General features: G+C 47.9%; 1 protein-coding gene across 2 annotated transcripts in view; it reads left to right on the top strand.

The window, feature by feature from the left end:
* The window catches only part of SMG9 (SMG9 nonsense mediated mRNA decay factor), a 216,611-nt gene that overhangs the window by 98,130 nt on the left and 104,303 nt on the right, over nt 1–14,178 (top strand). For both annotated transcript variants that reach the window (XM_086929855.1, XM_086929854.1), the window contains 2 exons: nt 3,070–3,182; nt 3,706–3,817. In XM_086929855.1, the coding sequence (XP_086785981.1) occupies nt 3,070–3,182; nt 3,706–3,817 (225 nt within the window). The remainder of the gene's footprint in view (nt 1–3,069; nt 3,183–3,705; nt 3,818–14,178) is intronic.

The following is a 14,178-nucleotide window of genomic DNA, read 5'->3' as shown; positions in this document are numbered from 1 at the left end:
ATGTTGGTTTAGGTTGTAGCACTGCATGTTGGCTTAGATTGAAGCACTGCATGTTGGCTTAGATTGAAGCACTGCATGTTGGCTTAGGTTGAAGCACTGTATGTTGACTTAGGTTGAAGCACTGCATGTTGACTTGGGTTGAAGCACTGCATGTTGACTTGGGTTGAAGCACTGCATGTTGACTTGGGTTGAAGCACTGCATGTTGGCTTAGGTTGAAGCACTGCATGTTGGTTGAGGTTGTAGCACTGCATGTTGGTTGAGGTTGAAGCACTGCATGTTGGCTGAGGTTGAAGCACTGCATGTTGGCTGAGGTTGAAGCACTGCATGTTGGCTGAGGTTGAAGCACTGCATGTTGGCTGAGGTTGAAGCACTGCATGTTGGCTGAGGTTGAAGCACTGCATGTTGGCTGAGGTTGAAGCACTGCATGTTGGCTGAGGTTGAAGCACTGCATGTTGGCTGAGGTTGAAGCACTGCATGTTGACTTGGGTTGAAGCACTGCATGTTGGCTTAGTTTGAGTGGCAATCAGAGTTCTGGGCAAAGTTGTAAATGTTCACTGCACTCTGTCTAGAGCATCTCTGTAAGCATGGTGCCTGACTTGTAGGAAAATCTTTCCCTTTTTCAGCCCATTACTCAAAATGAGTTGCCTGTAGCCCCATATTGTAGGTTTTTGTTCTAAGACATCATTGTAGGATGCTCAAAAACCTGACAAATATAAGTCATTCCTAATTACTGAGCAGATTTGTGCCACTTGCTATCCGCCTTTGTCCCATGTCTATTGAACTCTGGCAGTGCACCTTAAGTATTCCAATCAGCAGCTTCTGCAATTCCATATTGGGGCCACCAGCATTTCAACCAGTGCATCTTAATCCAGCAGAGCTGCTCCCGCTGCTCTCCTACTACTGTTGACTGCACATCGGCAAATGCTCTTTAATCCTACTATACAGCACTACACTATATCACTGGGACCTATCCATGGCGCTGACAATTAACTCCACAATCCTGTAGCAATCCTGCCATTCCAGAACTGCAGCCAACCAGCAGCATTGTTAAAGCATAGCATTACGACTGTGCAGCACACTCGCTACTGCAGTACTGAACACTTTGCACAAGTCTGCCAACGCACCTCCGTCTTGAGCAGCACCCTTTCCATTTTAGTTTTGGGAATTGAACACAGCTGTACCAAAAGACATTGCCATTTGTTTTATCGACTGAATAGATGTTGTGCTGCTGGCAGTTTTTTCTTTTTGCGGACTACTACTTTGCAGTGATTTTCATACTGTTCTATTGAAGATCTTCCTCAAGTATCTGCAGTGTTCAATGATTGTACTCATGTGATGTCATAATGGTCGTATTAAATAAAGATCACTGGGATATGAGGCATATGGCTTCTGGTTCACCACATCTCCAATATATTGACTGTGTGCACATGTAACCATTCTATTTTAAATCTTTGTTTTCTTTGTCAGTTATTAGTGGTAAATTTGTTCATTTGTAGAAAATCAGGCCTCTAAAAATTTTACTAGGCCTGCAGGTCTAGTAACTTGAATATTCTGTTCGACCTAACTGTAATGTACTTGACCCATATACTAATCTCATCATGTAGTCTTGGGCTAATATTTTATTTTTGTAGAGACACCTTTTTTTTCATTATCACATGAGAGCACCTTCCAATATGTGAGTTCAGCATTCCTGCTGTACAAAAAGACCGCTTTGGTTTGATGTAGTAGACTAAATGTTTCCTCCATGCATAATAACTGCTTCTCTGCGTCTGGAATTCCCCCACGGTGTGGGAGAATTCCACGCATGTGAGGTTCGGATGGCCAGGGGCCGTCCTCCGCACACACGCCCACTATGACGTCAGACGGCCGGGGGCCATCCGACGCACCGAAGCGGATAAGAATCTAGCCCACATATAGGGTACACATGAGCCCTGACTTGCCTATTGGTTTTCTAATAGCATTGCCATCAGGGCAGGGGCAGGAATGTTTCTCAGTTCATGTTTAAAAACTCACTTTTAATTAATATATTACTAAAGCATGAGGTGGGAGCCCACTGTCTTTTATGTACAGCACATTTTCCATTAAAATGGCCAAAACCTTTCCCACTAACATGCAGCTTTACTTCTAAAACTATATAGTGTTTAAACAATCGGTGGAAATTGGGTTTCAGCAAACATATTTATCATCTGCACATCACCAAGTGAAGTGTTCTGGTTTGTTTTTATCATATTAAACTATTTTTTTTCATCACACAGAATTACAGAACAAGGGCTTTCATAACTGCTGCACTTTATTTTGAAATGTTTGTACAGTACTCTTTTTCTTAGCTAGATTCTGTGAAATTCTACTAATGGGTGGAAAAAGGCACATTGTGCTGGGATGAAATGACGGGAGCTTGTTCTGCACTGAAAAATCAGCAGAAATGGCACCACGCTGTGTGCCAGAGGGCATAGCTTCTTGAGTTAATTTTGCTGCAATTTGTGTAGATTTTCTACTTGAGCGGCAGCTCTCTGGCCGCAAACGGGCTTGACCTCCATTGGAGAAGTCTTGCCTGGTGCCCTCCTAGCAACCAAAAATCGTGCTCTCACTCGCCAATTTATAGTTGGTGAGCCATGCGCAAGAAGAAACTCCGCCATGCGGTGTTTGCAGAATTTGGCTTGCACTCCGCATTACAAGCATAACATGGAGTGGCCAAAACTTCACCAACTCAGTGGGTAGAGAAGAATATATTGCCCACACCTAATCTACAGCACTCTTTTGTATTTCAATAAGACGATCGGCATACCTGTATCAGTCAATCTTAATCTTGATCTGAAAAAAACGTCTGCTCTACCAGTGCTAACGTCAAAGTACAGCTCACACGTTGCACCTTAGATCTGCCTGCAACATATCTGTTCATTTACAGAGTCTCACTTATTACTGTCAATGCATCCTGACTCAGAGCTGTTCCTTCTATTAAACCCTTAGCAGTCACTTACTGACACACTGATGCATTTTTCCTTACTTATGAACATGGAGACCTGCCATAGCCTCATTCATGTGTTTGATTTCTGCTTGTTTTTCCCCAGTTCCTGCTCGATCAGACGGACGTGCTTGTAGTGGGAGTCCTAGGGCTCCAAGGCACTGGCAAATCAACCATGATGTCTCTCCTGTCTGCCAACGTCCCTGAGGAGGATCAAAGGTCTCAGCCTGCTATTCCTTTCTTAAATTGCTTGTGGGATTGGACTGTTTTTGAAGGGTTGAAGTCTGACAGAGCAATATGTGTGTGTGCTGCTCAATCCTACAGGGTCTAGAGTTCCCGGTCTTACTCAGTCTAGTGCTTGGAAATTGCAACCCTTTGTTTTCCAGAAAGGTGTTTACTGTACAAACTAGTTTTGCTGTGGGCCTTCTTTTTAAAAGACTTAAAGATTTGCTTCTAGTGTATCCCAAAGGCACTATATTTGATGCCAATATTCCTTGCCCTCTACCTTGGGGTCATTGCCCTTGAGAATCTCTGAGAAAATCTGCTGCCAGAAGGAGTTGCCTTCTGCCCTGGGAGTCTCTGTACCTTTGGCTATAGAATATTAGGAATTCCAGAAGCTGGGTATGCTCTTGATTAAGTGGAAAGCCAGTGCTTTATGCCATTGCCATGGTAGTAATGGAACAGATGCCTCAGAGCTGGTTTATACTAATCCTGTTTTCTGTGTTCTTCCACCCCTCAACAGGAGTTATGTGTTCAGGGCCCAGAGCCAAGAGATGAAGGAGAGAGCGGGCAACCAGACAAGCGGCATTGACTTCTTTATCACTCAGGAGAGAATTATCTTCCTGGACACACAGGTGGGTCGCTAGTTTATTTTTATTTTTTTAATATATATATATATGCCTCGAACAAACATATATATATATATATATGTTTGTTCGAGGCATGTGGGCTGCTGAATTCATATCTTAGCATAGGTCGCCGCCTAGTGTGGGGTCCGGATGTTTGCACCTTGTTGTCTTGGAAGAGTCTTCGAAGTATCACGAGATAGGTGACTCCTCCCCTGGACTACAGTGCGCATGGGCATCTTCTCCATCTTCAGATTGTTCTTCTCCGCCATTGGGTTCGGATGCACTTCGACAACTCCAACTTCAAAACCGAAGTTTTCCAACTTTCCATGGCCAAGAACTTCACACTTTCGACGGTATTGTTTCCGCTCGTACCCCTCGACTCAACAACTTTTTCCATCTATATCTGGTAGTCGACGCGGGCCGTTGGGCCTTTTCGACGCCACGTCGACCTCCTGCTGATGGAAAGGACCCCGTTCAAAAGATGCCCACAATGTCGATCCAAGTTGTCACTTAGCGATAAGCATACTGTATGCAATAGGTGCCTATCTCCGGAGCACAATGAAGAAAACTGTCCAGCTTGTGCTCAGTTCCGGTCGAAGAAAACCATCCGGAACTGAAGAGCTGCTCGACAAGAGATGCATCTACAGGCTCCTGAACCGGAAAACATTTTCGTCGACTAACATGAACTCCCAGAGGCAGCGGGCTCCGACCTAGAGCTCGTCACAGTCAAAGACCAGTCGGACTCCGATTATGACATCCCACCGGGGCAAACAGTGAGTACCAAAGCCCCTACCTAGCCTCCACCTGCAGACAAGGCTCCGGTCAAAGCATCGCCCAAAAGCCTTAGCCGCGACCGAAACACCGCTTCAGAAGCCCCGCCTTCCGGCTGGGATCCAAAGACTATACCCAAGCCTTCCGGTACCCCGCGATCGAGCAAAACACTTCCCAAGAAGGCCATCGACTCAAAAAAGGCCTCAGAGCTGAGACAGGGCGCCGACACTAAAAAAGTCGTCGACCCGAAAAAGGCCGCCGACCCGAAGAAGGTCGTAGATCCGAAAAACACTGTTGACCCGAAGGTCGTCGACCCAAAGAAGACTGTCAACACAAAGAAGGTCGTCGAGCCAAAGAAGATCGTCGACCCGAAAAAGGTCATCGACTCAAAGAAGGAAATCGACCCAAAGAAAGTAGTCGATCCGAAGACTGCCGCCGAGCCGAAGGCAGTCGAACCGAAAAAGGTTGTCGAGCCGAAAAAACACTGAGAGCCGAAAAAGGCAGTCGACCCGAAAAAAGCCAGTTGAACCGAAGAAGGTCATCGAGTCAAACAAGGCCGTCGAGCCGACAGAGGACGTCGAGCTGAAAAAATCTCAACAGAAAAATAAAAACAAACAAGCGACCGATCCAAAACCATCTGCGCCAAACCCACGTACAGAAGAAGAAGAACTTTTTCATCCTGATCCAGTGAACCCAGAACAAAATAGACTGTATATAGACCCTGATACAGGACATATCAGTTCATAATAAAAACAAGGGAAGACTGGAAATTGAAGCTCCTTCTCCTGTTCCTCCTAAGAAAAAGGATTTTGGGACATCCCCTTCAAGACCTTTCACGACTCCTCCTTTCACTCCTGACATGCCTTATGTTCAATATTCTCCTACACCACCTCATTATGATGAGGGAGAAGACATGGGTGTAGATCCTCAACAGGATTTTATAGACCCTGATAATCAAGGAAACCAAGATCAAACATGGGACGATCAGAATGACCCTGATGACCCAGATGATACACAACCCATACCCGATCCTTCGACATACCCCACAAAGCTATCTCCTACTGACGACACTGTCGCTTTTAACCAGCTACTTGACAGAGCAGCTCCGTATCATAGTGTAGAAATGCACACTGACCCTGTAGAGGAGGATTTCCTATTTAACACCTTCCCAACATCAGAGAAGAGTGTACGTATACTCCCTATGCTGAAGGGAGTACTAAAGCATGCACCAGACATCTTTAAAGACATAGCCAGGGCGCGTGTCCTCAATCCTAGAATTGAAAAGAAATATAAACCAGCCCCTACAGACCTCTCTTATATTAAGTGTAAGAAGTTGGCCTGGTATATGATGATCACTATTCTAGTGAGCACCTTGCACCAGTCCAAACAACCCTTATGGTGATGGTTGTAAAGTCAACCTTATAGACCAGCTATCCTAGTGGTAGCATAGACAAAGCAGTCTTAGGCTAAACTCAAGAGGGCATGTGAAGCCAGATGTTTTACCATTTGTAACCCCTTTAATACCAAATGAAAGGACACCACACAGGATATATATAAAATATATGTCATTTATTTCTAGACAAACCCTCTGAACTCTTTATGAGGTCAGAGGCACAAGCACAATACAAGATATTCAATTAAAATACAGTAAGTTGCACAAAATACAGTAGGGCTCTAGGGGCACGCTAAACCATATACTAAAATAGTGGTATAAGGACCACTACACGGAAAGTGAATAGGCCTAGGACCTAGGGAATCGCTGGGCCTACGCTGAGCTACCAAGAGTTAGGAAGCAGGAGGCCCACGGGATGCATGTGCAATGTCTAAACACACACGCAGGTTACCATAGAGAACGAATGGGAACGTAAAAGATGGAAACTTGTTCTTTTAGGGCACTTCTGACTGAACTCTGTGAAAGTTACTTGAAACTTAGACAGTTGGATAGTCAATACCCACAGGAGCACCGGAGTACTCTCGTTACCTCACCCACAGGAAGCGGGTGCATAGGTGTCAAAGTGTGTCGGGTTTCGTCGTCGAATCCTATGGAGCCTGGAAGAAAGGTGCTGCAGGCGACCAGAGAGATGTGTCCGGGTGAATCCAAGGGTGGATCGAAGATGAAGAGGACCTGAAAGCAGAGGGGACAGAGTCTGGGTCACTAGCCAGTGACCAGTAAGGAACCAGGCGATGTCGCAAAGCAATCAGGTGCTGTCGTGAAGCTTGTCTCTGCAGCCACGTGGACCAGGAGGCGTCAACGACGACCAGGAGTCAGGCACGGACTGTCCCACGAAGGCTCTTGCTGTCGGCGGTGTCGGCTTCAGGATTGGAGTCAATATTCCTTGGCAAAGGCAACCCACGCAGGAAACAAAGTTGGCTTCTTACTCGGACCAGCAAGGTCTGAGGGGCTGCTTCTTTTGAGGGAAGCAAGGGCCAGTCTGGAGCAACCAGGCCAGCTGTGTAAATTCAAAGGTTTGTCGCCAAGATGGCCACTAGCCAACGGGCAAGTGACCGGGCAGATGCGTCAAGCAGGAAAGTGCAGAAGGGCCCCACGCAGAACTCGTGGAGTGTGAAGGGCTGATCTTCAGTGCAGATGATGCTCGGGGGTGGGGCTTCTCAATCCCCAATGCACAGCTTCGAGGGTGCCTCGGGTGCTGCACAATTAGCAAGTCGCATACTTTTCAAGATGGCCGGTCCTACGTCTCGCGTTGCCTCCACGGGTCTCAGCTCGGCTGTTGGATGTCTGGAAGTCCGGTTCTCGTCAGGCTCTGTGCTCGGGCTCCGGCGGGAGCGTCGACAAAGTAAGCCGTTGATCGCTGGATGGTGCCTTCTTGTGCAGGGTGGTCACTCCTTGACCACAAGGGAGATTCTTCAGTCGTCTTCTTGCAAAGTAGATCGTCGAAGGTCCAGAGTCTCGATTCAGAGTTTCAGTCAGGATTATTCTAAAGTCTTGGGACTCAGCTCCTCCCTATATACCAAATCTAGGGGCTGGTTTACCTGATAGGTTCTTCCTATAGGTGGGACCAGGGAAGGGGGTGAATACACCCCTTTCCCTTTGTCCAGTTTCAAACCAGAGCTGGGGCTAGAGTGCCCCAGCACCGGTTTGAACTGGACCATGCATGGGACACCTTGTGTGCCCCAAGCAGTGTCTCATTTCTTTCAGCCCTCCCTGCCCCAATACACAAAACCCTGTCTGGTGTGGTGCTAGCACCTCCCAAGGCAGGAAACCTATTGGCCAAGCCTCCCTCCTTGGAAGGACCCCCAGCAGCAGGAGGTCAGACTTGTGTCTGTGGCAGCAGCATCCATTTTGTGATGCTGAGGCTCTGGTTAACTTTAACCGGGAATAGTAGGAACAACAGGTCTTCTCCCTCTAGAAGTGTGGAATGCTACCCCCATCGCCAGAAATGGCGAGTGGGTAGTATTCCAAATCGTATGACCCCTTACTCGACATGTTTTGATAAAGCCAAACCAGAGTTAGCATTTAACCGCGAGGTTCATAATGCACTTAAGAGTATATGGTATGGCAATATCCTAGAACAGCTATAAGGACATGCTTCCGAAAGCTGCAGACAGGCTCAGCTCATGCTAGAGCACCATCTCACATAAAACGAAGCACTCTGCCTCCAGGATTGTTAGGGCCTGTCATAGGAGTGATTTATAGGTGTATATGTGTCTAGATATAAGGTTAGATATAGGTATACTATATCTAAGCAAGGGGTGATTCCACGACCTTGCCCCAGCTGAGTGATCAGCCAGTTGTGTCAATGTGAGTGGCCAGCCAGGGGTGGCATAATACATGCTGCAGCCCCTGGTAGGCCTTGGATGCACCTATGCCCTGGGTACCTATAGTACACTGTACAGGGGCTCATAAGGTGACCCAATATCCATTTGGAGATGTACCTAAAGTACATGGAGTCCATTTTACAGTGAGAGCAGATAGCCTGGGGCCCTGATTAGTAGGATCCCAGGCTAACTAAGTTGAAAACCAGCTAAACACTAGGCAAAAAATCTGGGGTAACCATAGTCAGGTATCCACCTTCCTACATCAAGTCTCAGCTACCACTAGACTCCCTAGTTGTATCTAATGCCAGGAAAAGGGAAAATTCACAAACTACAGGTGATGCCCCCCTCCTGACAAGAAATCACAAATTTTAGAAGCCTCAGGCAAAATAGTGGCTTCTCAGGCAGCAAATACCTGGAGAATTGCAAATACACAAGCTCTTCTTGCACGCTATGATAGAGCACACTATGATGAACTGGAGGGATTATTACAACACCTACCAGAACCCTTTAGGGAAAAAGCAAATGACCTAATACAGGAAGGGAAATTCATCACATACGCATCTATAAAATGCGCCCTTGATACAGCTGATACAGCCGCTAGGTCTGTCAACACTAGTGTGTTGCTACGCCGACATGCCTTGCTCCGCATCTCGGGTTTTAAAAATGAGGTCAAGGTCAAGTTCAAGTTCAGAGATTTATATAGCGCACTACTCACCCAGAGGGTCTCAAGGCGCTTGGGGAGGCGGGTGCATTTACTTATCGAATATCTAAGTTTTTAGTTGCTTTCTGAAGGAGAGGTGGTTTTGAGTAAGGCGGAGGTGGGTGGGGAGAGAATTCCAGGTCTTGGCCGCTAAGTAGGAGAAGGATCTTCCCCCCCATGGTGGATCTGTGGATGCGCAGAATTGCGGCAAGGGCTTGATTGGAAGATCGAAGTTGACGGGTGGGGGTGTAGAAGGACAGTCTGTTATTGAGGCATTCAGGTCCTAGGTCGTAGAGGGCTTTGTGTGCGTGGGTGAGGAGACGGAACGTTATTCTCTTGTTGACGGGGAGCCAGTGGAGATCTTTCAGGTGGTTGGAAATGTGAGTTTGACGAGGGATGTCCAGTATGAGTCTGGCTGATGCGTTTTGGATGCGTTGGAGTTTTTTCTGTAGTTTGGCTGTGGTTCCGGCGTAGAGGGTGTTTCCGTAATCCAGTCTGCTGGTGACCAGTGCGTGGGTGACCATCTTTCTTGTTTCAGTGGGGATCCAGCGGAAGACTTTTTTGAGCATGCGTAGGATGTTGAAGCAGGATGACGAGACGGCATTGGCTTGTCTGGTCATCGAGAGGGAGGAGCCCAGGATGAAGCCCAGGTTGCGTGCGTGATCCGTTGGTGTGGGTGCGGTTCCCAGGGCTGGTGACCACCAAGAGTCATCCCAGGCTGTGGGGGATGAGCCTAAGATGAGGACTTCCGTTTTGTCCGAGTTCAGTTTTAAACGGCTGTTCTTCATCCACTCGGCTACTTCTTTCATCCCTTCGTGTAGGTTGGTTTTGGCAGTGTTCGGGTCTTTGGTGAGGGAGAGGATCAGCTAGGTGTCGTCTGCGTAGGAGATGATGTTGAGGTTGTGTTGGCGTGCGATGGATGCGAGGGGACTCATGTATACGTTGAAGAGGGTGGGACTGAGTGATGATCCTTGTGGTACGCCGCAAATGACTTTGGTGGCCGCTGATTTGAAGTGGGGGAGGCGGACTCTCTGGGTTCTTCCGGCGAGGAACAATATGATCCATTCCAGTGCTTTTCCTTGTATTCCGACGTTGCTGAGTCGTTGTATGAGGGTGCTATGACAGACTGTGTCGAAGGCTGCGGAGAGGTCAAGAAGGATGAGGGCAACTGTATCTCCGTTGTCCAGTAGTGTACGAATGTCGTCTGTTGCTGCGATGAGAGCGGTTTCGGTGCTGTGTTTGGCTCGGAAGCCGGACTGTGAAGGGTCGAGGGATTTATTGGATTCGAGGAAGGCGGATAGCTGGCTATTGACGGCTTTCTCAATGACTTTGGAGGGGAAGGGGAGGAGTGAGATGGGGCGGTAGTTCTTAATTTCGGTGGGGTCTGCTGTGGGTTTCTTCAGAAGGGCGCTGAGTTCGGCATGTTTCCAGATTTCCGGGAAGGTGGCGGAGTTGAAGGAGCAATTGATGACATCGCGGAGATGGGGTGCGATGATGGATCCTGCTTTGTTGAAAATGTGGTGGGGACATGGGTCGGTTGGCGATCCTGAGAGGATGGAGTTCATCAGGCGGATGGTGTCTTCGGTGGAGATTGGGTTCCAGGCGCAAAGGTTGTTAGGGGACGGTGTTGGATCGGAGATGGGTGGAGTGGACAGGTCTTCAGCCTGGTTTTCAAAGCTGTTATGTATTTCGGCGATTTTGTTGTGGAAGAATGAGGATAGAGAGTCGCAGAGGTCTTGGGAGGGAGAGATGTCGTTGGTGCCGGCGGTGGGGTTAGTGAATTCTTTGACGATGTTGAATAGTTCCTTGCTGTTTTGGGTATTGTTGTGAAGTAGATCCTTGAATGCTGATTTCTTGGTGGATCTGATTAGTTGGTGGTGTTTGCGGGTGGCGTTCTTGAAGGTGGCTAGGTTGTCGGTGGTTGGGTTTTTTCTCCAGGCTTTCTCGTGAGTACGACAGAGCTTCTTTGATTTCTTGAGGTCATCGTTGAACCAGGGGGCTTTTTTGCTACCTTGCTTGATTAGATGGTTTTTCAAGGGTGCAAGATCGTCAGCGCTGTGGGTGATCCATTGGGTGAGGTTAGTGGCTGCTTGGTTTGGGTCCCGATGATTTGGTGGGGGGGTTTTGGTGAAGCGATGTGAAGAGTTGTTCGGTGGTGATTTTGTTCCAGTTTCTTCGCGGGATAGGTAGTGGGGGGTTGTGGGTCATGGACTTTTTGTAGTTGAAGTGAACGCAGCTGTGGTCCGTCCAATGGAGTGCCGTGGTGTGATCGAAGGAGATTTGTTTGCTGGAGGTGAAGATAGGATCGAGCGTGTGTCCGGCGTTGTGGGTGGGGGTGTCTACGAGTTGTTTGAGTCCTAGATTGGCCAGGTTATCCAGAAGGGTGGAGGTGTTGCTGTTGTTGTTCTTTTCCAGGTGAAAGTTGAGGTCTCCCAGTAGAATGTAATTCTCGGAGGGGAGGGCATGTCGGCTGATTAAGTCAGCGATGTCTTCGCTGAATTGTGTGCGGGGTCCTGGCGGTCTGTAGATGAGGGTGCCTCTGAGTGTGGTTTTGTGGTCGGTGTGAATCTGGAAGTGGAGGTGTTCGACGGAAGCGAGGTTGTCGTCGGAACTGGTCGTGATGCGGATGGTGTTCTTATGGACGATGGCGATGCCTCCTCCTGTTTGGTTGGTGCAGTCCAATCTACTATACTCAATCAACCCATTAACCAGGATCTCGTGTTTGGCCCTGCTGTTGATACCATCTTAGAAAAGATGAAAAAAGATACTGACACCGCTAAGTCCATGGGTGCACTTCAATTCCAACAGTCCAGGAGCTCCTTTCGTCGCTCCTCTTTTCGAGGCTCAGGCAGAGGCAACGCATCCCAAACCTCTTCATCATTTAAAATTACCACAAGGCACCTTTAATAGAGGTTCCAATAGAGGGGGTATAGAGGAAAAAATAACAAGGGCAGAGGACGCGGTGGTAATAACACCAGAGCCTCCACCGCCAACAAACAGTGACTTGTTCACACTCCCTCCAGACCACTTAACACCAGTCGGAGGCAGAATAACACAATTCCTACCAGTCTGGAACGCCATTACCACAGATAGGTAGGTGAGACAAACTATCCAGTATGGTTATTGCCTGGAACTCACTTCTACTCCACCCAACATACCGCCCAAACACCATCCAATGTCCAAAGAACACATCACGCTGTTACAGCAAGAGGTGCTATCTATGCTGGAAAAGGGTGCCATAGAGCCAGTCCCATTCCAACATCAAGCGACAGGAGTATACTCTCTATACTTCCTCATTCCCAAAAAAGACGGATCCCTCAGAACAATATTGGACCTCAGACCTCTGAACCAATACATACTCCCAGAGCATTTCCATATGATCACTCTACAAAAGGTACTCCCACTACTCCAGCAAGGCGACTTCTTGCTACACTAGACCTCAAAGATGCTTACTTTCACATCCCTATAAATCCAGCTCACAGGAAATACCTCAGGTTCACAATAGAAGGTCGCCACTATCAATTCAAAGTTCTCACTTTCGGGGTAACTACAGCACCAAGGGTTTTTACAAAATGCCTAGCAGTATTAGCAGCACACCTCAGAAGGCAACACATCCATGTGTTCCCCTACCTATACGATTGGCTCATAAAAGCCAACTCATACGCACAGTTTGCAAGCCATACGTCTCAAACAATCCAGCTACTGCACAGTCTCGGATTTTCCATAAACTACCCAAAATCACATCTACAACCCTCCCACATACAACAGTATCTGGGAGCAACAATAGATACCTCAGTGGCGAAGGCATATCCAAACCCAGCCAGGATAGCCACCATACAGTCTCTCATTCAAAGATTTCAAATCCACACTCCCTGCCAGCTTGAGTGTTCATGCAGCTTATAGGCATGATGGCGTCCTTCATATTCATTGTCCCTCATATTCTGCTTCACATGCGTTCCTTACAGGAATGCTTAGCACGGCAGTGGAACCAAGCTCAAGGGCAACTAAAAGACGCCGATTCTGTTCACGTTGCCGCCAAAAACAGCGCCGAAGGCTTTCACAGCGAAACCTGGGGCCGGAGTGCCCGTGAAGTTATCTTCGACGCCGAAGGCATCGTTGGTGGTTCCAAGCCCACGCCACCAACCGCTGGCAGAAGAAGAGCGTCGAGAAGTGATCATCGACGCCAACACAGGCAAGCTCTCTCTCCTTAAAAGGAGGATCACCCCTGAACCAGCATTGGAGCATTTCCAAATTCCACTTAAGAAAAAGATGGACTCTGCTGGTGCCTCTGCCCCTATGGAGCCTGTATCACCACAAGGCCATGAACTTTCACCCACTCATTCTAATGTAGAGGAGGGTGATGGAAACAACGAGGATGAGTATTCCTATCCAGTCTACTCAGACCCAGAAGATGTGACTGAGCCATGGTCTGCTGGTGGCGACCCTTGGGACCCGCATTCAGGGCAGGAGCCTCAGCTTTGTTCAGCCAAGACTTCCCCAACAGAAGACTCTGCAGCTTTCAATGCTCTAATTGAAAGGGCGGCAGCCAATCATGACGTCGATCTCCATGCTGATCCAGTAGACGTCGATTTTCTTTTTGACACCTTTTCAGTCGCTGAAAAAACTGTAAAGACTTTGCCAATGCTAAAAGGGGTGTTGAAACATGCGCCTGAAGTCTTCAAGGAGCCCACCCGAGCAAGAGTCATCAACCCACATATCGACAAGAAGTACAAGGCAGCGCTCACTGATCCAACGTACATCAAAGGACAGTTGCCTCTAGATTCCCTGGTTGTCTCCAATGCACGCAAAAGAGCCAACTCACAAACTACGGGTGATGCTCCTCCCCCAGACAAGGAATCAAAAGTATTTGAGGCTTCGGGGAAACGAGTTGCTGCGCAGGCAGCCAACATATGGCGCATAGCCAACACACAGGCGCTGCTTGCGCGTTACGACAGGGCACACTATGACACTCTAGAGACCCTTTTACAGCACTTACCCGATCAGTATAAGGAAGCAGCAGAAATGTTGGTACAGGAGGGGAAGCTTATCACCAATGCTTCAATTAAGTGCGCTCTGGATGTGGCTGACACCGCCTCAAGAGCAATTAACACTAGCGTTC

Source organism: Lissotriton vulgaris, chromosome 7 (genome assembly GCF_964263255.1).
Source record: "Lissotriton vulgaris chromosome 7, aLisVul1.2, whole genome shotgun sequence".
In the NCBI taxonomy this organism is placed as follows: Eukaryota; Metazoa; Chordata; class Amphibia; order Caudata; family Salamandridae; genus Lissotriton; species Lissotriton vulgaris.
Note: the sequence above shows the minus strand (reverse complement) of the source record. Positions and strands in the feature narration are given on the sequence as shown.